The 26047-nt window shown below is 41.2% G+C and overlaps 2 protein-coding genes across 6 annotated transcripts in view; both read right to left on the bottom strand.

The window, feature by feature from the left end:
• Nucleotides 1–2289, bottom strand: part of Ice2 (interactor of little elongation complex ELL subunit 2) — a 38870-nt gene extending 36581 nt beyond the window's left edge. For 2 of the 3 annotated variants that reach the window (XR_013107777.1, XM_076926176.1), the window contains exons 1-2: nucleotides 2156–2289; nucleotides 1141–1282 (exon numbers count right to left, since the gene is read on the bottom strand). Coding sequence is in view for 1 of the 3 variants with exons in the window: in XM_076926176.1 (XP_076782291.1) it covers nucleotides 1141–1181 (41 nt within the window). In the remaining 2 variants the exon portion in view is untranslated. Of the gene's footprint in view, nucleotides 1–1140; nucleotides 1283–2155 lie in introns of those variants that run through there. The other variant, XM_076926177.1, reaches the window with a different exon arrangement.
• Nucleotides 2290–16404: 14115 nt separating this feature from the next.
• Rora (RAR related orphan receptor A) overlaps nucleotides 16405–26047 on the bottom strand; it is a 726948-nt gene continuing 717305 nt past the window's right edge. For all 3 annotated transcript variants that reach the window (XM_076926173.1, XM_076926175.1, XM_076926174.1), the window contains one exon: nucleotides 16405–25959. In XM_076926173.1, coding sequence (XP_076782288.1) covers nucleotides 25795–25959 — 165 coding nt within the window. In that variant the 3' untranslated portion in view covers nucleotides 16405–25794. The remainder of the gene's footprint in view (nucleotides 25960–26047) is intronic.

Below are 26047 nucleotides of genomic sequence, written 5' to 3'. Positions count from 1 at the left end.
TGATCAAGGGTCTGTCAGGGACAGAGCTCACCTCTGGCCATGAATGACAATGTTAAAAATTTAATAACTTATTTTTGATTTATGTACTATTGTACCAAGTGAAAACACCGGTTCTCCTATTTATTGGGTTTTTTTTTGTTGTTGTTGTTGGGTTTTTTTGTTGTTGTTGGGTTTTTTTTTGTTGTTGTTGTTTTGTTTTTTGAGACAGGGTTTCTCTGTGTAGACCTGGCTGTCCTGGAACTCACTCTGTAGACCAGGCTGCCCTCGAACTCAGAAATCCGCCTGCCTCTGCCTCCCAAGTGCTGGGATTAAAGGCGTGTGCCACCACTGCCCGGCCTCCTATTTATTGTTAACTTGATTGACTTGTTAAGTGGGGTAAATGACAGGTGTTTCCTAAACCCATCCCTTAAGTGATAAATGAGTTCTCTAACATCAAAATTAGTTTGAGACTAATACAGCCAATGATGGTTAAATAAAAGAAAAAATTGAAATATTGAGATTAGTTACCCTAAGGATTAATCTGTGGGAATGGAAGCTGTAACACTTCAAAATCACTTTGTTTCACAGTGCCAGAGGTGTGTGGGAGAATCCACACAGCATGGGCATAACCGTTTCTAGTACTAGGAAAAATTTTAAATGATTCAGTACAGGCTGGGCATGGTAGAATGCTTCTTTAATCTAGCACTCAGGATGCTGAGGCAGCTGGATCTCTCTGAGTTCAAGGCCAGACTGGTCTCCATAGTGAGCTCCAGGTAAGCCAAGGCTACACAGAGAAACCCCAGCTCCTACCCACCCCCAAAATCCCATTATAATTAGTATGTTATGATATAGACTGGTATGTTATGGTCAATATTGCTTGAGTGAAGGAATTAAAGTGAAATGTTGACAATTTCAGCACCTCTCCTCCACAAGAAAACTACAATCACGAGATGAAATTATAACTAAAATCCTTTTAAAATCATTTTAGGAGTTGAAATCGGTCAGCTATAACTCGATGAGCTTGGTATATGAATAGGGTAATTTCTGAGACCCTGGGGGTTAAAAATTGTAAAATCTCTCTAGGCCAGAGATCTCCCTTCCTAAGATACCCACCATTCCCAGCTCACTCCTCCACAGTGGGTCAGAAGAGGTCCAACTCACCAGTTCAGCCTTGGTTCACTCATGGTTACACAAGAGCTCATCTTCCTAGAATTCTCCTTCACTCCAGCTCACAATTATTTCAGCCTGGCAGTGAAGGCTCCCAGAGAGTGAGGCTCGGATCCTTCCTAGAATCTACATTCAACTGAAGAAAAACAAAAGGTCAAGGTCAAACCTGTATTAACTCGGGTGAGAAAGAACCTTTTTTTAATTAACATCTACCCTCAACTGACTAAAACACACAGGCAGGCAGAACGGTTCTTTGTAGCAAAGATGACACTGGAGTCCTTTCCTTTAAGTTATGCACGGAGGGTTACCCTCAACATTAGGAAGAAACCAAGCCAGAAGGGTGTTCTCATTGTTTACACTATGGGAGAGCTGTCTTCCCTTTACCTCACTCCCTAACCACCAATATAAATCTTGTTTCCATTTCCTCCAATTATAGACAGTCTTGGGGGGCAGTATATGACACGCGATGCACACAGAAAAGGCTCTCTGGATCCCAAGGACCTTGTCCCTTTCAAAGAGAACTTTGCATTTATGAGACTCAGGTGCGAGCAATTCCAGAAAACAATTCACAGGCACCCTTAGAGGTACCATCGGAATTAAAGCTGTAGCTTGACTTATTCACGCCGGGTGCCTGTCCCGTCACCCTGTGCAGCCTTGAGATACTTAGGAGTCAAATGCAGGAATTGGCCTCTGGGTATCTGTGGGGTCTCCCGGGCTTCCCTCTCCGCCTTCCTACCTCTCTTTTTCCCCTTAGTGTGGGGCTGAGGGGGGAGGGAGGGGACGGTGAAAGCCGAGGGAACTGTCGGGAAGCAAAGGAAGACAAAAGTATCGGGGAAGAAGAGGGGACGAATGAGAAAAGCGACTTAGGGCCTGTGAGGGAAGCCGCCGAGGAAGGCCTGTGAGCAAAGTCCGGTGAGACGCTGCCTCAGACCGGGGTCGCCATGTTCCCTCTCCCGCCCCTCGCGTCCCGGACGAGCCGGAGTCCGCGCGCTGCCGCCTTTCCGCCCACCTCAGGGTCCCAAGCGGCTCTGGCCCCGAGGCAAGACGACGTTTTCAGACACGGTTTGCTGAACTCACTGTTGCACGCTCAGAGAGGCCGCATTTAAAAGCCCCGAGGGCGGCCGCACGGCTGCGCGTGATGACGTCACGCGAGCGCCGCGGGAGGGGCCTGCGCGCGAATGCACAGAGAGGACTGGCCACAATGTTAAGGAACCGGGGTAGACTGGACTGTGACTTCAGGCTTCCCTTATTCTGATCCTGACTCTTAATTAGTTTTTATGTGTGTGCTTGATTTTTGTCTGTCTTAGAGATAGTGTCTCAAGTAGGCCAGGTTAACTTTAAACATCCTATGTACTACAGCCAAGGCTAACCTTGAACTCCACATCCCGAGTGTAGGAATTACAGACATACACCACCACCACACCCCAGGTATACAGTGTTGGAAAGGGAACCTAATCCTTCAGGATGCCAGGCAAGCACTCTGCTAAGTTACATATTCAGCCCCTATCATCACTTTTTTTTTTTTTTTTTTTTTTTTTTTTTTTTTTTTTTTAAAGCAAGGCCCACTATGATCTACTTCTCTGGTCCCTAGTTTGGGGGACATTTTGTGCTTTTTTTTTTTTTTTTTTTTTTTTTTCATTTTATTTTATTTACATTTAAGATGCCATCCCCTTTCCCCATTTCCCCTCCCTAGAAAACCCCTGTCCCATGCCCCCCTTTCCTTTTTGCTTTTATACAATTTTTTTTAAATGTTAATCAAAGGATTTATAAGTTTGGTAATGCTCAATCAGAAGGGTAATCCAATACCCAACCTAGATATAAAGACTATCTTTGACTGGTGGAGACCTGTGAACATCTGCCGCCATGCCCCCTCTCTCTTTCTCTCTCTCATCACCTAGCGTCTCCTCTCCTTCATCTTCTCTCCTTACTCCATCTCTTCCTCTCAGTACTCCTTCCCACTTAGCTCCTCCTACATATCACTCTTCCTGTTAAAGTAAAACTTTTCTCTCAAAATACAGTTAGAGCATACTTATTCCTAATTGTACCAGTGAGGTATAAGATAGTTCTAATACCCAGTCCATCATTTTGTTGACTAACCAGAACCTCTGTCATCTCTTCTAACTAAAACACTTACTTTTGATCCTGGCTTTTTTTTGGGGGGGGGGGGGGCTTTATAATGAATGTCAGCTGAAAACTATCTACTCAGATCTTTTCTCTCAAAGTAAATAGCCAGGATTGGCTATGAGACTATGGGTCTTCAACCCCGTCAGAAATCCAGAATGACTGAGTTAACTGAAGTTATAGGAAGCACTAAACATAGCTTCTAAAACTTAGCCAATTTATAGAGACCGCTGAACACCTGAGAAGCCCCTATACTACCGAATGTTCGAGCATCAAATCTTCAGCCTTCTGGCCCAGAGTCATCTGACAGACCTTAGTGATGCAGGATTATTAAGGGCTGATTACTCTGTCTGGGCAGATATAATCAGTCGACTATTCTGCATGTGTGTCCTCTTCAGGACAGTAGTTAGTCTGTAGATGGAAAGAGGCAATTCTTGCCTAGTGGCTGTCACCACACAACTGGCATAACTCCAAGGATGCTCAATTTCTTCTTAGAATCCACAACAGGAAGCTGTCAGGAGCAGACAGGTCTCTAATCAGAATGGACATTTATATAAATTTTTGTAGCGTCCATTCTATGGACTTCTGACGTTTTGAAAACCAACTATCCATGTAAGGTCACCTGGACTGTTGTCTGTTCACTCCTCTTGGCTATTTCTAAATAAAATATGGTTAACCTCCTAACAATTAACTCAAAGCCATAAATTTGCTATAGTCCCTTAACTCATAGGTTAACCATCCCAAATCAGTTAAAAAAGTTAAGGAAGGACTGGGTCTAGGCCTTGTATTCCTAAATGTGTTATACAAGCACATTGCCCATGAGAGTATCAATATTCATCTCACTTTTATATTAATAAGGAGCTCGTACCAATGAAAACCTTAAATTTGAAATCAAAGTAAATTTTGTACCATTTAAGAAATTATAACTTCATCTTGATAATAATTATACAGATTTCTACAAATAGGTTATGGCTGTGCAATAAGTCCTAGCTAATCCTCCCTGTTCCAACAAAACCACTACTTTTCCCTAGAAAGACAGACCATTATTAACCACATTAGTCCCCAAGCCCAGGGAATAGGGGCGCTGACTCTTCTGTAACTTCTTCAGGCTGATTAAGGGCATTGAGATATTAGAAGAGGGGTGGGGGGAAGAGTAAGTTGATAATCCTCTGATGCTGTGTCTTCACTGAATCCAGATGGAATTCCAGGACATCGGAGGTTTGGGCAGGTCTGCTCTGTATACTTGATGAGTAGATACACCAAGGCTGTGTATTCTGCAATATACAATTCTAAGAACAAGTTTTAATATCAGGGAAAAAAAGAAAAGAAAAAAAAATCCCCCCCCGGGCTGACATTTTTTCTTAAAGATGTTGGTTCTAACAACTTTTCTTCCCCCCCCCTTTTTAAAATTGGTTGTAATATTTACATTTCAGGGTTTATCCCCTAACCCCACTTCCTCCCACCACCCAGAAACCCCCCATCCCATCCCCCTCCTCATGTTTCTATGAGGCAGTGACCGCACCTACCCCCCCAACTATCCCCTCCCCACCCTCACATTCCCCTTCACTCTGCGTTTATTTTTTTTTAATGGGACCAAGAAACTCCTCTTCCACCTATGCCCGACAAGGCCATCCTCCCCTACATATACTTCTGGAGTCTTGGGTCCCTCCCTATGTGTTCCCAGGCTGGTGGTTTAGACCCTGGGGGGCTCTGGTTGTTTGGTATTGTTGCTTTCCTCCTGGGATCACAAACCCTTTCTGCTCCTTCAGTCCTCTCTCTAAGTTCTCTATTGGGAAACCCCTGATCATATCAGTGGTTAACTGTGAGCATCGTCCTCTGAGTGTGTTAGTCTTTGGCAGACCTCTAAGGAGACAGCTATATCATGTTCCTCAGATTATGCACTTCCAGCCATCCACAACAGTGTTTAGCTTAGGTGGCTGTACACGGGATGAATACCGAGGTGGAGTGGTCTCCTGATAGCCCCTCCTTCAGTTTCTGTCCCATGTTTTGTTTCCATATTTGCTCCCTTGAGCATTTTTGTTCTCGTTCTAAGTAGTACTGAGGCATCCCCTCTTGGTCTTCCTTCTTCATGAGATTCATGTGGTCTGCTGGTTGAGTCTTCGATAATCCTAGCTTTGGGGCTAACATCCGCTTAACAGTGAGTAAATACCCTGTGTGTTCTTTTGGGATTGGGTTAACTCACTCAAGATGATAATTTCTAGATCCATCCATTTACCTAAAAATTTCTCGAATTCATTATTTTTAATAGCTGAGTAATACTCCATTGTGTAGATGTACCACATTTTTTGTATCCATTCCTCTGTTGAGGGACATCTTGGTTCTTTCCAGCTTCTGGCTATTATAAATAAGGCTGCTATGAACATAGTGGAGCATGTGTCTTTATTACATGTTGGAGCATCTTCTGGGTATATGCCCAGGAGTGCTATAGCTGGATCCTCAGGTAATGCTATGTCCAGCTTTCTGAGGAACCGCCAGACTGATTTCCAGAGTGGTTGTACCAGCTTGCAATCCCACCAACAATGGAGGAGTGTTCCTCTTTCTCTGCATCCTCGCCAGCATCTACTGTCACCTGAGTTTTTGATCTTATCCATTCTGATTGGTGTGAGGTGGTATCTCAGGGTTGTTTTGATTTGCATTTCCCTGATGACTAAGGATGTGGAGCATTTCTTAAGGTGTTTCTCAGCCATTCGAGTTTCCTCTGTTGAGAATTCTTTGTTCAGATCTGTACCCCATTTTTTAATAGGGTTATATGGTTGTCTGGAGTATAATTTCTTGAGTTCTTTGTATATCTTGGATATTAGCCCTCTATCGGATGTAGGATTGGTTAGGATCTTTTCCCAATCTGTTGGTTGCCGATTTGTCTTATTGACAATGTCCTTTGCCCTACAGAAGCTTTGCAGTTTGATGAGGTCCCATTTGTCAATTCTTGATCTTAGAGCATAAGCCATTGGTGTTCTGTTCAGGAACTTTTAAGGATTTATTTTATGTATGTAAGTACACTGTCACTCTCTTCAGACACATCAGAAGAGGGCATCAGATCCCATTACAGATGGTTGTGAGCCACCATGTGGTTGCTGGGAATTGAACTCAGGACCTCAGGAAGAGCAGTCAGTGTGCTCTTAACCGCTGAGCCATCTCTCCAGCCCCCTATCATCACTTTTAAGGGTTTTAGAAAGGTCTAACTAAGACAAAGAATAAAGCTATTATATTCAGTTCACTACTCAACACAAACTAGGCTCTCATTACACCCCAATTCTCGACTCCATTCTGTCCCATTTTAGATAGTGAGCCTTCGCGTCTCTCACGATATCCTTGCAGCAATTCATTATGAAAAGATGGATTAAGCACATATATTTTCTGTTTGATGTTGAGTGCACAAAAGACCAAGACTAAAACTGGCTTTTCCAGAACTTTAGATCTTTGGGACTTTAAGTCATCATGAGTAAACGGATCAAAAAAGAAAGTGACGAACCACTTAAAGTGTTACTGGGGCTGGAGAAAAGGCTTGGCAGTTAAGAGTGTTTGCTGCTGTTCCTCCAAAGGACTCAAGTTCAGTTCTCAGCACCGTATCAGGTGGCTCACAAAACATTTGTAATCCAGCTCCTGAGGATTTGGTACCTACCCGTTGTCCTCTGAGAGTACCCACACACATGTGGCAGACACATGGAGTCACTTAAATAAAAATAAATCTTTTAAGACAATGTATTGTGGCTAGGACCATAAATACCCTCCTTTCAAGTTTACTCATCTTACTCTTTCCTCTCTTCCATTTGCTTGAAATAGTTTCCCCCTTGTATTAGTCAGGGTTCTCTAGAGTCACAGAACTTATGGGTAGTCTCTATATAGTAAGGGAACTTGTTGATGACTTACAGTCTGTAGTCCAACTCCCCAACAATGGTCAGCAGCAGCTGTGAATGGAAGTCCAAGGATCTAACAGTTGCTCAGTCCCACAGGGCAAGCAGGTGAAGAAGAGAGACAGTCTTCCTTCCTCCAATGTCCTTATGTAGGTCTCCAGCAGAAGGTGTGGCCCAGATGAAAGGTGTGTACCAAGCCTGGATCTGGGACTTGCTTTGTCCTGGATGACATTGAACTCAGAAATTTCCTTGCCTTAGTCGGCTGGGATTCATAGCCTCTATGTCTCAAGATCTCTATGCCAAAACCCAGGTCAGAAACTTGTATCTCTGAGCCTCAAGATCAGGATCACAGGTGAACCTTCCAATTCTGGATTGTAGTTCATTCCAGATACAGTCAAGTTGACAACCAGGAATAGCCACTATACCCCTCTTTCACTTTTTAGTGTTTGTCTTTACTGGTATCAGGCCTTCTTATAGGCAGCAGATGTTGGTGAGCTTTCTTTCTTTTGCTGTTGTTGTGTTTTTCAATTTTTTACCTTTTTGGTTTCGAGACACGGTCTCTTCATGTAGCCAAGGCTACCCTTATACTCACTATGTAGCCAGGATAGCTCTGAACTCACAATCCTCCTGCCTGGGCCTCTTGACTCCTGGGAGCATAGGGATAGGCAATACACTATCATGCTCAATAGCCTGTATGTTTTATTCGGAGAATTTAGTTTTCTTATACTCAAAGGTTTTACTGAAAGATACAGGTTGCCATTTTGTTGGTTTTACTCTACCTGTTTTAGATACTTTTTGTTTCCCTCTTATTTTCTTGATGTGATGGTTATTTGTATCGACACTATCTGATTCTCTTCTATATCTCTTCTGTGTATCTCCTAGTGATATTACTGTTTTAACACACAACAATATCTTTCTTTCACTTCTGAATCCCGCGCGAAGTATCCATTGTAAAGTTGGGTTGATAGTCCTGAGTTTCCTCCGTTTTTTGCTTATCTTGGAAGATCTTTGTTTCCCTCTCATTTCTGAAGGATAGCTTTGCTGAGTATAGTGATCCTGATTGGCAGTTGTTTTCTTTCACGACTTGAAGTATGTCATTTTGTGCTTTCCTTGCCTGTAGGGCTTTTGCTGAGAAATTTCCACTTACTCTAACTGGGCTTCTATTAAATGTGATTTAGTGCTTTGCAGATTTTACAGCTCTTTTCTGTCATGTATTCAGCTGTTTATTGATTTATTACTGGTATCCTTGTTGCTGTCCTGGGGATTTAACTCCAAGCCTTATGTATGCTAACCAGGCATTAGCACTGAGCTATAGCCCCGTGCTGTTCTATCCTTTTGACAGTGTGGTTGTGTAGTGGTGAGGATTCTTTCTGCTCATGTCTTTTTTTGGGGGTGGGGGGAGTGGGTTCCAGAAGTCTCCAGTACACAAATGCCCATGTTTTTCTGAAGCTAGGGAAGTTTTCTGTTAGCATTTCATTTAATGAGTGTTCTACACATTTAAACTTTATTCTCTTGACTTGGGTATAGCAGAAATAGAAATGTTTGTTCCCCCAAATCTTGAATGCCCTTTTTCTTGTTTTGTCTGAATTTGATATTTTGAAAGGTATGTCTTTAAGTTCTCACATTCTCTCTTCCATTCGATGTGCTCTGTACTTAAGGCTTTCAAATGAATTTTCTAAAAGACATTTATTTTTAAAATAAATTATTTCAGGTTTATGTGTCTTATTTTAAGTGCATAAATGTTTTGCCTGCGTGTATGTCTGTGTGTGCAGTGTGTGTAGGACATCAGAAGGGGGCATTATATTCCCTAAAAGTGGAGCTATGGATGGTTGTGAATCATCGTGTGGGTGCTGGAACAAATGCTCCTGCTGAGCCATCTCAGTTATCTATTTTAATTTAACTTTATGTGTATGTTTGTACACGTATGGTATGTATGTATGTATGTGTACTATGTATATGTAGTTTCAGATGCCAGAAGAGGGTGTTGGATCTGCTGTAACTGGAGTTACAGATGATTGTGAACCACCATCTGAGTACTCAGAACTGAACTCAGGTCCTCTACAAGAGCAACCAATAAGTGCTCTTAGCCACTGGGCCATCTCTATATCTCTCTAATCCTCAAATAAACTTTTTTAATGAACTTTTTTTTTTTTAAAGACTCACTCCTGATTTTAAGCATTTCTGTTTGGTTCTTGTTCAGAACTGGTTTTCACTTGATTTTTCTCTTTCATAAATCATACTATCTTTCTAGCTCCAGTCACTGATTCATCTGTGTTCTCTTGGGCTTCTTTGAGTTTTTCAGTTATTTTTTTTTTTGAATCCTTTATCAGGTGGTCCATTCATGCTGTGTTCATGTCTAGTTTTCTCAAAAGCATATGGTCAAAGTGTGGGGCTCAGCAGCTACTGTGGGTGTGGCTAGGAGCAGGATGTCAAATCCTACCTACCAGTGTATCATGGGCATGGGGCAGCACTTTTCTCTCTTTAGTCCACTGCTTGCCTTCCTTCTTTCCTTCCTTCCTTCCTTCCTTCCTTCCTTCCTTCCTTCCTTCCCTTCCTTGTTTTCTTACCTTTCTATTTTCTTTTTCAGCCAAGGTCTCAGTCTGTAGCCTTGGCTAGCCTGATACTCAGTTTATAGCCTAGGACTTACAATCTTCCTGCCTCAGCCTCCTAAATGTTGGGATTACAGGCAGGCTCAAACATGCTGAACAGTGTCTTCGGCAATTTCAGTTGTAGTGCCCTCCAGGGAACAAATGGGGAGTTTCTTCCCAGACAGTGTATGCAGGTAGTCTGACAGCTAGGCCCCACTGTTGCCTCTGATTGCTTACCCCACTCCTTTGGGCATTGGAACCACAGACTTCTTTCTTCCTGTTTTTGATGTGGCAGGTTGGTGGAGCTAGGGGTGGAGAGAACTGTGTAGCTAAGTGACATCAGGCCTGACCTGACACTGGTGTGAAATCTCAGGAGGGGCTCCACTACTGGTCTTGGAGCTAATGGTGCCAGTGGCCCTGGAGAGCAGGTGTTTCCTCTACACTGACATAATTGTTGTCATCTTGAAGCAGAGCATCTGTGATAACAGACAGCTCTCTCCAGATGGGACCTATTAACGTCCTCAAGTGTGTGTGGGCGGGGGAACTCATGCTGCCCTCCGAGGTTATAAAAGTCAGAAGCAATCCCAGGGAAGAAAAGATACTTTGTGGAGTACCTGTTCCCCAGCACTGTGGAGGCTTCCTCGTGTTCCTGTAAGTCTGGGTCCACTGAACTGTAGTTGGATGGAATCCCTTCTTTGTTTTTTCTGTGTCTATTAAAAATAGATTCCTCAGGAAAAGTTCCACAAGAATCATGCTAGGTTGTGACAGAGTCATTAGATCACTCCAAAGTTAGTTTGTAAGACACCTACCCACTGACCAGTCCAGGGGAGTGTCTGTGGCATTTCAGAGATGGAAATACAGGAGGATTTCTGACCCTCAGTGTAGTCCAAATTTAGACAATATGTACCACCTCAAGATGGCTTCCAGCTACAGCCTTGGGAGGCTGTTTGAGTAAAGTCCTTGTCCAGAGTCTGAGCACTGTGCTGACTGAAGTCTCATACTATTTAACCTGTAAGCCTGCAGAGCCCAGGAGACTCCTAGCTAGGGGCACCATGGTCTTTGTTGGTTAAGTCTGCTAGGACTCTCTCTTCTACTCTTTCCCTGCTGAGGGGCACTTTCCACCCCAGCACGAGTGGCAAAGGCCAGGGTAGTTTATTTCTCTAATCTGTGGCTCTTACAAGATTCCCCTTTTCTACTATTCCCCTGGCTGCTCTTCTCACTGTGTACTGGGAACACCTGTTGCTGTGGTGCCTCCTCCTTGCAGGAACTGGTGAGTGCTGGGAGCCTCTGTTAGGCCATCTTGCTTCTCCTGCCTTGCATCTTGAAGGGTGAGGACAGAAGGTGTTTCAGCTGTTTTGTAAAAAGCCCAGCAGTGTGAAGCAGCATTGAATGCTGGGAAGGAAAGAAAAGTGGTTGCCTTATAGAGGGGTAGGGGAGGGGGACTTCTGGAGTGAAAAGGTGATTGGAGCAAGGATTGTCTTTAAGATAGTCGAGAATTGGGTTTTATTTTCTGGTTATGGTGAACAACTTTGTGTAACAACAGATTCTTGAGCTGCAATCTAAGGTTCATAATTCTTTCATCTTTAAATGTATCATTAAGTGACTTTTAGTGTATAGGGCTTGCAACCACCAACACTACCTAGTATGAGGACAGTTTCATTACCCCTGACTGTTTGTTTCTGTGTGCAGTAGCACTTAATCGTTTCTATACTCAGCCCCATGGCAATCATGAATTTCATCTAAGTGTGTTCGCCTTGCCTGGATATTCCATACAAACAGGATGATATAACATGTGATCTGCGCATACACTCTTAGCCAGGGTTTTTAGGATTTGCCTGTGCTGCTGTGGTAGTTCATTGCTTTTTGCAGGTGCATAGTAGTTCACATACAGATATATCCAAATATGCTTATTCAACATTTGATGACTGTTTAAAAGTGGTTTCTTCTTTGCGGAGATTATGAAAAATGTTGCTATGAACATTGAGACACAGTCCTTGTGAGGCCTTTGTGGTCTTGTTTCCCTTGAGTATCTACCTAGGCAAGGTATTGCCTACCAGTATGAGAAATTACCTGAGTTACTCTTTAAGGATTCATCAGATTATTTTCTAAGTTAACTGTACCATTGTTTTCTCTGTGTTTCTAAGCAGCGGAAGCTTCAGCTTTTTTTTTTTTTTTTTTTTTTTTTTTTTTTTAATTCTGTAAAGCTTTAAGACTCCAAAGTCGAGTGAGCCAATTTGACTTTGGAGTAATTGACAACAGTCTGTGTTTGTTTTGAGTTTGTGCAATGTTTCATTGGGCCAGAATTTTGATGATGGCAGTCGTTACTAGGTGTGTGTCTCTTCTTGCAGACCAAATCAAGACAGAAATAGACAAGATTCTATCCCCTTGACCTCATCAGTTCTCAGGCATTTCCAGAACCCCTCAGCTAATGAGCTTCCTTTGTTGACGTGGAGTGAAATAGGCTTTGGGAATTTATAGTTTGATAACCACTTCACTCAGTGAATTGCCTCACGAATCACTAGTCATCCTTAAGGTACTCTGAATGTGGGAATCCAGAAATAGCCCCAGAGCAAAGATATTTGGTTTAGAAATATGAGGAAATTTTGCTAGTAACAGTTTGCATAAATCTGGCTTTTCAATAAGGTGATATTTTAAGTGTGTGTGTGTGGGGGGGTCTTTATTCATCATGCAGTCAACACAGTTCATACTGTGGCTCAGGAGATGCAGTGTCAAAAGCCTGTAGATTTTCATACTTAGTGTTTAATGTTTTCTACCGTATGTTTCACTATGTTCTGCATTATTCAGGCCCTGGGTGGAAGAAAAGGGACTCCAAAATAATTGCTCATTGGAATGGTGATCTTTTCTGCCCATGCCTAAATATCTCAGAGAAGTTGATTGCAACAGCTAATTTCACGTCGAGAATGAACCATTTTCTCTTTGTCTTTAGGATTCAGTGAGTGTTTTATTAGAGGAATAGGTTGAGAATGGTAGAAACTGCAGGGGTGGAGCTAGGTCACAGCCACAATGAGTTAGGCTAGTAGTGAAAATAATTTTGTCTTCTAAGTGAAAAATAATTGATAAAGCAATTTCTCCTCCCCAAAGGGAACGTCATCTTAGGGTAGAAATGTGATCCCAGAATTCCCTCAAGTGGACAGGAATTCGTGATTCCTGAGAGGTGACTGTGTTTTATTGGAATCAATTATTTCATTTTCCAAGGAGAAAAAAAGAAAATTCAGAATACAATTAAATTCAGAGACACCAATTTAACTGTTTCTAACATCAGAGTCACTGATGCCAGAACAAAGCAAACGTCTCCTCAGCCCACAGCTGGAGCTAATCTCTGAGCATGAGGCCTCTGTGCCTCCAGGGTCTGGGTATGGGTGTGTGTGAGTGGGGCTGGCAGGGGGAGCTTTGGTGTGATTCCTCTTGGGTTCAGGAGAAATCTCTTAACAAAACACCCTCCTCTTACAGTTGTAGTAGATGCAAAATAGTTGTCCATGTTTATGGACTGCAATGTGGCATTTGGATGAAGCTGTTAGCATTAAGTTGAACTAATGCGCTTGTCCATCATTTTGAAGTTTGCTCATTTGTGTTGGTAATGGTCAAATCCCCTTATTTCCTTTGAAATGCAAAATGTTGTTAACTGTAGCTGCCCTACTGCTTGCTACAACATTGGCACAGCAGAGCTTTCTCTTCTTAATCTAACTGTATTTTTGGACCCATTTATTCATCCTTTCAACTCTTATTGTCGTTTCACTGGTGGCTTCTGTGACCTTAATAGCCATTTTTGGACTGTGGCATTGAATACCACTGGACTACATGTTCAGATTTGTGTTCCAAAAGAGAAGATGCCAAGGTGCTAAGCTGTACCCAGCATAGCAGGGACCTCCCTGGCACCATGGACTCAGCCTGGTATTTTCACAGGCCTGTTGGGAGAAACTGAGGCCTTGGTCCCTGTGCACTTGAATTGTGTGCACATTAGATTTCTACATTCTGAAGCTACCCAGCTTCATTTTTTTTCTGGAGGTCAGGGGGAGCCTGGTAATTCCAACCAGACACTAAAACACTCTTGTGAGCAGGTTTTACTGGCTGGTCGGTGGCTGGTGCTTTTGCTTTCTTTCCTAGAGTTTATTCCTCAACTGATATTTGCTGTCCTTTCTGCCTTTCCTGTGTGATAATTATGAGGAGAAGTCTAAGAAATTCTTTCTGTATTCCCATCTGAATGCTCTCATGGACACTGTAATTAGGTCGTAAGCAGAAGGAATTTAGATGTGGATTTGGATGAGGTCTAGAGGTGACCCATTATGATTCTGAACTTTTTCATTAGCTCTCAGTTTCCTGAGACAGCGGAAGGGAGAAGCTGTAGCTGTCCAGGGCAGTGTTGTAAGACAGCGCCATTTGCATGATCTTTCCTTCCTTGTTTGCATACTTGGGAAGAAAAAGATAGGGAATGATTTTCTTACATGAAGTCAAATTTCAGACCAATTCAGATATTTATGGGACATCCCTTGCTTATAAAAGATGCCTAGTGTAGTGTAGTGTGTGTGTGTGTGTGTGTGTGTGTGTGTGTGTAGCAACACACCAACACACTTCATTCTGGCTTCAGAATATTTTAAAATATGTGTATGTAGCCACAGCTGAAGCAGGAGGATTACAGTGAACCCAAGACTACTCGGATATATAATATGTCAAGCAAACAAACAAGCACAAACAAAAACCAAAACCTTATAAAGGGACCTAGGGAGATAATAAAGTGCTTGCCACTTCAGCATAAGGGTCTGGGCTTGATATCTAGCATGAAAATAATATTTCCAGTGTGGTGGTACACGTTTGTTATTCTATTGCTGGGGAGGCAGGGACAGAGGATCCCTGGGGCTCTCTGACCACTCAACCTAGTCTATTCATGAGGCTCAGATCTCAGTGAGAGATATTGTCTCAATAAACCAGTTAGATAACTCCTGAGGAAAACACATGCACACACATGCACACACACACACACACACACACACACACACACACATTTACACTCTCTAAGAGTTTTCAATATTTTAAAAATAATTCACAATAATTTTGTTGTACCATTAAAATGATGTGATACTCATCAGATGTTCAATCCATTGTTTACCCCAAAGTAATCTACTGAAGGGAAGCCCCAGAATGGGGTTGGGGTTGGGGGTGGGGCAGTAGCAGTGCAGGTCACACCAAGCTTTGCGTCTTGAGCATCTTTTTAGCCATGCCATCTCAATGGCTTCTGAAGCAAAGATGAAAGTATGATGTACATTCAAGACTTCATTAGTGACTGTTTCCAACAGCAACTACTAAAGCCTTGCCATTATCTGCATGGTGACACTTTGTCATGTATGTGGTGGCTTAAATGGGAATGGCGCCTACAGGCTTATATATTTGGATGCTTAGTCCTCAGTTGATGAACTGTTTGGTAAGGCTTAGGAGGTGAGCCCTTGTTGGAGTAGTTGTGTCCTAGTTGGAGGAGGTTTGTGGCTGGGGGTGAGCTTTAAGGTTTCAAAAGCCCATAGTAGGCTCTGTGTGTTTCTCTGCCCTGTGTCTGTGGATCAGGATGTAAAATTCTCAGCTACTGCTCCGGTGCTGTGCCTGTCTGTTTCCCACCACGATGAGAATGAACTAGTGCTACAAAACAGCAAGAAAGCCTCCAATTAAATGCTTTCTTTTGTAAGAGTTGCCTTGATCAGCCGGGCGGTGGTGGCGCACACCTTTAATCCCAGCATTTGGGAGGCAGAGGCAGGTGGATTTCTGAGTTCGAGGCCAGCCTGGTCTACAGAGTGAGTTCCAGGACAGCCAGGGCTACACAGAGAAACCCTGTCTCGAAAAACAAACAAACAAACAAACAAACAAACAAACAAAACATCACGGTGCCTCTTCACAGCAATACCACAGTGACTCAGACATGTGTTCCCATGGGCTAAGAGGGTAGCTTGTATTGTTGCACTATTCTTTTTCCTTTGCAGAAGGAAAATGAATACATTTTTAAAAAAATGACTACATAATCAGTGCTTCCGAGGCTTGTAACATCACTAAATACCTGGAGCTTGACAAAAATGCAGATTCTGATTTACTGGGTCTTGGGTGGAGTTTGAACTCTTTTATCTATCTATCTATCTATCTATCTATCTATCTATCTATCTATCTATCTACCTATCTATCTATCTATCTATCTAGACAATTTCTCTAATTTTATATGTATGAATATTTTATGTGTATGAGTGTTTGCCTGCCTGAGTACATGTACACCACATGCATGTTTCGTGTCCATGGCAACCAGAAAAAGTATGTCCTGAAACTGGAATAAATAAACTACCATATGGGTCCTGGGAACTGAATACAGATTCTGTTCTATAGCAGGTAGTGCTCTGAATCACTGAGCCATCTCTTTTTGTTATTTTGTCTTTTTTCCCCTCCTTTTAGAGCTGAGGACCTAACCCAGGGCCTTTGTGCTTGCTTGCTAGGCAAGCGCTCTACCATTGAACTAAATCCCCAACCCCAACTGAGCCATCTCTAACAGTCTAGGTGGTGCTACTGTTATTGGTCTCTGGACCTTACTGATTTTCAAGACTCCCTATGAGACCGTTCATAGGAGGGAAGATACAATCAGAAGAGTGTACAGTGCCACTCGGGAAGGAAGAAATGCCAGACAAATGTTCCATTAGAAGCTGAAGTTTTATTATAGGATAATAGCACACAAAGCACATCTAAAATTGATGTGTTCAATGCACTTTTAATAAAGGTACTGTAATGTTAAAGGTACAGTTTCTAAGTACAATATAACAACATCCATATTAGAATGAAAATTGGAGTATTTAAAAGACAACATTAAATCTCTCTTTTTTTTTACAGCTTGTATTTACAAAATGAATCAAAATATTTTTTTTTCTTTAAATTCAGGACTCAATAAAATAAACAGCTGGGGATAAGCGATCTACTACTGCAGAGAGGACTGAAAAGAAAGCCCAATGTCAGTGAAAAGTGGGATGAGCCTCTAGGAAAGATCATTAGCAAAGGTTTAGGACCACACTATGGTATTTAGGAATCCCATAAACAGTTTGCATTTCTAGTGTGACAGAAAAAGAAGCTTTGCATCCTGTACACAAGAGACAGCAGCTTATTTATAGGTTCGGCATTGCTGCTCCCAAACTTTCATGACTACCCACAGCAGGCCAGTCTTGCCACTTGTAGAGTTGTGTGACATTTATGTGCTTGATCCTGGAGACCCACACACAAGTAGACTCAGCATTTCATGTCCTCCGGAAGGACAGTGACTCTTAGACTTGGTTGTAATTGTTAACTATAAGACTTCGAATGCTTTATCAGTTTGCCAACACCCCCTGGGTTGGGGAGTGTGTTAGTTGTGGGCACACCTGTCATTTTAAACAGTTATCAAGTGTTGACATTTGCTGGCCATGTGCAAGTGCAAAGAGAGACAAATCACTGCCCTAGGGACGCTTGGGATACAAAACTGCAAAAACCAATCAATCCGTCCATCAATCAAACAAACAAAATGTTTCAATCTCTCTTCAAGCTAGACAGTTAAGGAATGGCATGATTGCATTAAAAGAGATTTCTCTCTAAATTATAACAAATTCACTTTAAAAAGTCGATTGTTATCAGCTTTCATTAACCACCTGATTGCATTGATAATCAAGGGAATAGCAATAAAAATGGGAAATGTCCAGCATGGTGGGTAAGTACTTATTGTGATGCATGGGACCCACTAATTGTGACTTGAGAAGTTATCACCTTCAGTTACAAAATGTGCAATAAACAGAAACATTTGCTCTATGTTTATAAATTGCTCAAAAATCTTTGCTAAAGATCTTACAAATTCAGTAATATTACAGAACAATTCTAATCAATATTTAAGAAGGCTAATTACATCCTTAGTTAGATATTTGATACTTTAACAATGCCAATCAATCTTGGGGAAAGATGTCAGAGGGTTTACTTAGCTTATTATTAAGTTTTTAAAACAAAGGTCCTCCACTCAGTTCACAGAACTGGTTGTCATATTAGAGTATCATCCCTTGTTGAATTTACAGTATAGTCCAATGTATATGCTTATACATCTCATGACTCAGATGAGGTGAATGGCCTAGGGTCCTATCAATCTGCCATGAATATTCTACATATTATCTCTACTAGAAGTTAAATGTACAGTCCAGTCAGGTGCCAATTACAGAGTTCCCAGTAAGGGAAGAAAGGATTTCTCCACTAAACGAGATTGTTGCTTTTGGGATCAAGGGCTGTCAGTTTTTTCAGCTCAGAAGATGTGATGTGGAGCTGAGCAACACACTTAAATAAATGGCAACCATTTTTTTATATCTATACTTATGAACAAATTTACCCAACAGATGTCAAATATCCATACTAAGGAAGCAATTTTATCCTAATTAAATACACTCTAGAATAATTTATATAATGATATTATGTATTTAAAGAGAAAAGATTGTCCCAAATCCAGCACTCTGATACAGTTGCTAGTTGGGTACAGGTAGATATATATATATATAGATATATATATATGTATATATATACAAATATATAGTTATACTCAGTGAAATTAACAAGACCCAAAGGTGGTTTTGTCTAGGAATAAAAGGGATTTTTTTTTGTTCACAAAAGTAACTTATCTAGCACCACACATCAGAAAAACACAAAAATAGCACACTCTAGTTCTAAACAGCTATGTCTAAAATAGATTATATAGTAAAACCAGTATTACACAGCATATTGTGGATTTGATAAACAGATAAATATTTGCACTGAGTAGGCTGTTTATAATATAACATCTTCTTATCTATACAGAATGAAAGCCAGAAAGTTAACTGTATAGAGGTGTGCAGAACAACATTAAATATTATGACTCAAAAGCAGGGTGAAGGTAAGTTTGAAAGAAGAGTAGGAGAGAAAATGTGTACAGGCCGTTACAAGTTCTTAAGTTAATAGTAAATAAGGAATCTGTTGCTTGAGTTGAAGAAAGCAGTAAACAAGAGATTGCATTTACATGCAGATGTCTAAAATTTGTAGTTTTTAAAGTCTATGCACAAAAGTCATTTGTTTTATTGCTTGACATTCAGTTATGGCTAGATTATTTAACCTATTTTTTTTTTTTTTGTACTTTGGAAACAAGTATATTGTTAAAGGTGCCATAAAAATGGACAACATTGAAAACGGTTTGTAAATAAACCACCCAACACTGCAGTTCTTTACAGATTAAAAGCCTTGTCTGGGGTTTGTCATAAGTTCAATATATTGAAACTGGGAAAATATGTTGTAGCTTGAAGCCTCCCATTGGCCCAAACATCCAATACAAAAACTTGTCTCCGCAAAAGGAGCACGCAGACAATACAGGTACATTTAAAGAAGCAGCCAGCTAATGTCCTACTGTCTAAAACATTCACCACTGTTGTAGATGAGATTTCAAACCATTATGATTAAGCAGAGAATTGGGGATTCAGGAAGATGTGTACAGTACGTACAGATTGTGTATGTGTGTGTGTGTGTATGTGAAGTCATAGTCACTATATTGCTCAAGAAGTATCTGTATTCACATATGCAATGTGTTCAGTGATTATCATCCTCTTAGAAGTAGTTATTCCTCCACACAAGACATGATGAATGAGAAAAGGATCAGACACGAACACTGGAGGGAAGCCTGTTGTTCTGGGGGGAACAACACAATGACATGCATAGCCCATAAAACTAACAGGCAGCTGTCCGTCACTAGCTTCTAGAAAGACCAAAGAAAAAGCACAGGACAGCTAATGCAGGAAAACACATGGGATGCAAACAGAGAACATGGATCTCTTCTAAACATTCATTCCACTCTCCACACTAGACCCTGGGAAAAGGTGGTTTCTATTTGGATCAAATATTCTGTCACCCATTTTCAAGTAAATAAGCGACTGAATAGTGTTTATTGCTCTAAGTTCTGAGGGTGTGGTCGAGCATGCTCTGCCCTCATTGATGGTGGCTTCCTGGTATGAAGCCAGTCTTCCTGCTTGTTTAAAAAAATATTTTGAGAGTCTGACAAACTGATCACATACAAGCATGCACAGATGCACGTACACACACACACACACACACACACACACACAGAGTCAGGAGTGCAGCCAATTGCTTTTGAAGACATTGATAGCTGGCCTTCTCATTAAATAGCAGTGGGGAGGTCCTGATCATCAAAGCTGGTGGAAGCATTTCACATATTAGTGTTTAGGGAATAGAATGAAGACCAGCATGACAGAGAGCCACAGTCAACCAATATTTGACTGTTGCAACTGCATTTCTGGGCACATATCTGATCCACAGTTCAAGGCTGTTGTGCGGTTCTGAACCACAACTTTACGAGTAAGCAGTGGCCCTGTGATGGTATGTAAGAGTGTCTATCGAATGTGCATGTGTATGCATGTATGGAGAGATAAAAGGGGAGAAGGGAGATTTCTGTCACCTACACTTCAAACAAGGTATGAGATATCAACTGTCACCTGATGGATAATTTTCCATACCTTGTGTTCTCCTACTGTAATAAGAAGCTATGTAATTTTGCCAAGTGTGTATTATGGGGCAGGAGACTCAGAACCATTAGCTACACTGAGATTCTCTGGCTTCATGGAAACTGGTATATGGGACCATGTGAACTCCACTGCAGCTCAGAGCTGTGACGCCCTTAAATGAGAGCTATGGTTTGTCATGCAGGGACCAGCTCGTCTTTAAATGACAGCTCTCTTCCAGGAAAACAAAAACCCCACAAATCAAAAAAGGTAGGGCTGCAGACCAGGGATGGTTTTGCATAACGGGAGTGTGGTTTGTCCCTGGAGGAGAATACAGTAAAAAACCAAACCCTTTGTTTTCTAGCTCTGAAGGACTCTGTTGTGGGCCACTTCATTGAAAGGTCTTCCTGCTAGTTAAAAAAAAAAAATTAAATTTATAACACATCGAATCTGAAATTGTTTAAAGGTGTGTTTCATAGCAGCAGCATTTTAATTAGGGAAACAGCTCCCTGATGGGGCTGCACTGTGCTTCCTGATGGGGCTGCACTGTGCTTCCTGACTGGGCTGTCACTTCCAAATTCATCTTCCATTCACACTGCCTCAGGAGTTAACGTGTTTTGAAACACAGGAATTTTGAACTCAACAAGATGAGATGGTGAAGAATTCACACAGACAGACAGACAGACAGACAGACCGACACTTCTCTACAGTTCACTTGTGCCTTGGAGGGATACCATTACTATCATTGTTTTTAATAGTAAAACTACAATTTGTCCCAGTCCACTGGTCACCCTGTTTTAAGAGTTTTAGAAGTTCCCTGAGCACAGTGTTTCTGACTCTCAGCCCCAACTCCAGATAACAGGGCTCTGTCCTTGACACCAAGATGGATTGTCATTCACAGTAAGTCAACCATAAGGTGCTTATTATTATATTATTATTATTATTTTTACCCTTTTGTTTTCCACCAGTCAGCACAAAGAACTGTCAGAAAATAGCTTTTTATTATTATTATTATTATCATTTTAAAATAATAGTACTGGAAAGACATGACTCAAACAATCGGTGTTTGAAACAGTGGCTTTAGGCTGATTATCTGGCTGCCTCTCAACAATAACAAGTGATTCGATCGACATTCCATAGCCAAAAAACAAAAAAGGAAAATCAATCAATCAAACAAACAAACAAACAAAAAACCAAAACAAACCCAACAACTGTACAAATATGTGTTTTTCCCTGAGGGATCAAAGTACACCCGCAAGTGCTCTATGTACAGATATTGCACTAGGTAAGAATTAAAAGACGTGTGCAAAAAAAGCAACAGGAGAGACGCTTGCATCCTACTGAAACCTCCTCATCAAGGCTTCTGCTAAGTTGCTTTGCATTTTGGAATGTCGGAACACAAACAGCCATCCCTTAGTCTAAAACAAAAAAGACGTACATCTACTATGGCACATTCAATGAAATAAAAAGTTTTCCAAAGACAGGTAGGCAAATTCCATCAAGAAAATAATACAAAGTTTGTTTGTTTGTATTTTTTTTTTTAGAAAATTACATTACTTTCTTTCTTTGTTTCACATTACAAAATCTTTTTTTTTCTTTACACAAATCACATTTTATTGCAGGAATATTTCTAGTGCCATCAAATATTTATAGAAGGGTTAAAAAAATAGAAGTCTCTCTAGAGTGGTCCAGACAAGGCTTTGTATAGAATAAATCTTTTTTTTTCCATCTTCTAGTTTTGATTTATGTATTTTGAATACATTTTCTTTTCCATTGACACTTAGTAGCCTAGAAGCGGTCTAACATACACACTTCACACACACAAAAGCCACACACACACAGGCACACACGCTCCTCCCTCCCTTGACCCTCAGCCCACCCCCATCCACTCACAGAGATCTGGTATCCACTGGCTAAAGAACAACCCAACTTAGAAGCAGTGTCTTAAGTCATGTTTTCCTTAAGTTAGGAAGGGTGAATCAGGATGTTAAAGACTTTGGAAAAAAAAATCCATGGATTTAACACAAATTAGAATACTGAGTGCTTTAAAACCAAACCAAACCAAACCAAACCAAACCAAACCAAACCAAACCCAAACTCACAGCCTTAGCGCAATTTGTGGTCTGTCCAAAAAGTGCTTTCAGCTTCACTTTGGGTTTCTTTGTGGCTAAGGCCAGTTTCTCATGATGTTCCTGGATCATTTGCATATCACAGTGACAACATTCGGATTTTGTACAAAAGCCTCATTTACCTTCTGTAGAAAAAAGTTACTTGATGGCACTCTTGCAGCTGAGCTGACAATATGGTTCAGTCCCCAGGAGACTGGGAGCCTTTAACTTCAGGCAACTTTAATGACATAAACTATTAAGCCTCATGATTCTGCCATCAACCATCTTGTGACACTACACAAGTGGTTCTCACAATCAGGAAGAAAAGAAAAATGCCAAAGTTTTACATCCTGTTCTGGACTCCCCATCACTCTCAACTTAGGTACAAGTCCTAGTCAGCTGTCCTCTCAGTTTCTTAGAGCTTGTCTGGCTCTACGTCTCCATCCCTACAATGTCAGAGGACTTTGCTCTGAAAGCCAACTTCCTGCTTTTCTTTCAGGAACACCTGGAAGCAGTCACACCGCTTTTTCCTGGTGTGCTGTAAAAACCACGTCACTATGGCATAGTACTGAGATTGGAATATCTTGTGTTTGTGTTTTACATAAGTACATACAGAATCCTTCTTGGGAAAGTGAATTTCTCTGAAGTTCAATATCACACTCTTTCTCTCTCCCTCTCTCTCTCACCCTTAAGAGACTCTCAGCCAGCTCTCCTTAGTCACATATGGACACTGGAATTGGGTCTAGTTGCTCTTTAGTGCGCTAGCACCTGAGGCTGGTCATATGCAGAAAGCTTTGGTTAAAATGAAGTTAATATACTTTACTAAATCTATCCCCAAATTTAGTGAATCTGAAGATCTAAACAAGAAAGGAAAAACAAAAACCAAACCCAAACCTCACACCATTCCCTCACACAGGAGAAACAACAGAAAAAAAAGGGCAAATAAATAACAAAACTGTATTTTCTTCAGAATATAAATACTATTAATCTTTAAAGGAACTATGTTTAAATAAAATTTTGATTTACCCCTTCTTGCCCAAATATAAATACTATATGCTGACCACTAACCTCTCCATATAAACACATAAAATTTTCTATGCTTGTAAGAAATTTAAGTAAATATTACTCCCCTGTTTATGATTTAACCCTTACTATGTTTTTGGGAAAAAAAATTACATGTTATTTAGGCTTCCCCCACATATTTCTGTACAAATAATTCCTTCCTACTTTCCAAGTCCCTCAGTAAATAAGGCAGAAAGTCAGTGAAGTTAAAAATTGTGAAGTGCTCTGGGAAGCTGGCCCTGGGAACCCATCAGATGGACATCAGCAGGAACAGAAAGGCTGGCAAAAGTTTAGAAGGACCCTATTGGCAGAGGAGGCAGTTAGGTTTCATAAAAGCACCCCCTGCCCCTTGTACCACAGAAGATGTTCCCCTTTTCTCTACAGATATGGTCTTTGATGCTAGACCTGTATCTTGTAACCAAAGTCATCTCCTAATTGCCTCCTAAATTCTCAAAAGAACACTCGTTTTTAGGGATTTATTTTCTTATGTTTGTCTCTCTCTCTCTCTCTCTCTCTCTCTCTCTCTCTCTCTCTCTCTCTGTGTGTGCTCACAGAGGCCAGAAAGGGACACTGATATCTTGGGGCTAGAGTGACAGGCTTTTGTGAGTTGCCTGATCTGCTTGCTGAGTTCTAGGCTTTGGTCCTCTGCTAGAGCAATAAGCACTCTTGACCACTGAATCTTTCTAATCCCAGGGCACTTGGTCTTAAAATATGCCTATCTATGAACATAAGAAAGCTCTTTCTTCCTTCCACTGGGGATTCTTTTAAAAAATGCAAAATGAATCAATACCTCAATACTTCTTACCTGAACACAAAAGCCAAACTATCTTCTATATATTTAATAAAATAAATTACAGTCCACAGTTTTTTAGTGAGGATACATACACAACTGTCTGCACCTGACACCACCTTCACTCTGAAGGCATATCTTAAACATAGGAACCAGGTTCAACACTGTCTCTCTCTCTCTCTCTCTCTTTCTTTCTCTCTCTCTTCATCCACTATCTACCCAATACAGAGAATAGCAGCCTAGAATCTGGGACAGCTAGTCTAGGGTCAGTTTACTCTGAGGTGACTTCTTAGGGCTCCCAGTGCCAAGAACACAAGACATTCAGTGAATGCTTCCTATGGGGAGTGTGTTTGCTCCATGTAGACTCTTTGGGTCCTTCTTCTAAATAAGAGCTAGAATCCAGTAACTATCCCAGCTGCTAATTTGTTCTAATCATCAGAACTCCAAGATGACACTATCCCCATGACTCCTGACTTGTGTTAAGTGAGCCTCTCCTCCTTCACCTCCAAAGGTAGCATTTTAAAAACTTAAAAAAAAAATGCACACATGGTTTAAGCCCACAGCACCAGACACTCCTTCAATTTTGGATGAAGCGTAAACACACCCATTCTCAACTGCATGCAAAACGAAGTATGATTTAGGGAGCAGTCGATTACTAAGTCCAAATTTACAGGTGGGGAAAATTCAACATGTTGATTTCTGGATATGACCAGCCAGTCTTTTAAAAGTAATTTTTTTTTTTTTGTTTTTTTGTTTTTTGTAAACAGCAGCATAAATACCTCCCGACGTACCTTCCAAGCCTTCTCAGCTAAACTTGTGTTTCTGGTGTACATGCGACACGGCGACAGTGAACACGCTAGCATTTAATTTAAAGGAAACAAAAAGGTGCAAAACGGAAAGTGCCTTATCAATTCAACAGGAAAAGCTACGCCAGTCACTACATTTTATATTAATTAAAACAATATATAAACAATATCTCTTTAGCTATATATAGTCTTCATGCCCATTTACCCTGTGTAATATATTATAATGCTATTGTTGCGAGCGCTAAGGATCCCCTTTTCACACCATCCTGCTGACCGGCAATAATCGGTGAGAGAAACAAAATCTTCCTTCATGACACAGAAAAGCAAGCTGTGCAAAGTAACGCCGCCACTCCCGCCATACACACCGGGGTCACCGATTAACGCTGGACTCTGTTGTTACCCGTAAGAGTCTGTGGGCAGTGAGCTATGAGAAAAGGGACTCCTCCGACTGTAGTACCCTCCTCCTGTTATATGCCGAGGTCAACCGCTCTAGAAGCTGAGACAGAAAAAGGGTCCATATCTGTAGGCATAGTGGAAATCATATGCATGAGCAAAACAAGTTCAGCTTTTATTGGATTTGATTGTTTCCCCTTTGTGCCTGAACCCCGATCACCACAAGATGTCTGTGCAGTGTGTTGGCGCTCCAGGGCTGTGCAGGGCCATAGAAAGTGTCTCAGTTAAATGTGTCTTCATTGTTATTGTTTTGTTTCCTTTTTTATTTTCTTTCTTACTTTCATGTTTGTACTCCAGATGTTCTCGAAGTGCTCAGGTGCTACATTTACCCATCGATTTGCATTGCTGGCTCAAATTCTGAAGTGAACAATTCCTTGTATAACGGAGGAAAATGGAGTCGCACAATGTCTGGGTATATTGCTTTAAATGCCGTAAGCTTTTCTGTATGTCGTCCACATAGGGCTCTTAACGTAGACACCTTGCATATTAGCTGTAAGTAGGAGAAAGGACAGGATGTCAGGGGAGGGCAGTCATGAGAGTGAAAATCAAGGAGTCAGGGTGACCTCCACAACATTGCT

Source organism: Arvicanthis niloticus, chromosome 27 (genome assembly GCF_011762505.2).
Source record: "Arvicanthis niloticus isolate mArvNil1 chromosome 27, mArvNil1.pat.X, whole genome shotgun sequence".
Lineage (NCBI taxonomy): Eukaryota > Metazoa > Chordata > Mammalia > Rodentia > Muridae > Arvicanthis > Arvicanthis niloticus.
This window is presented reverse-complemented; position numbering and strand designations above follow the sequence as displayed.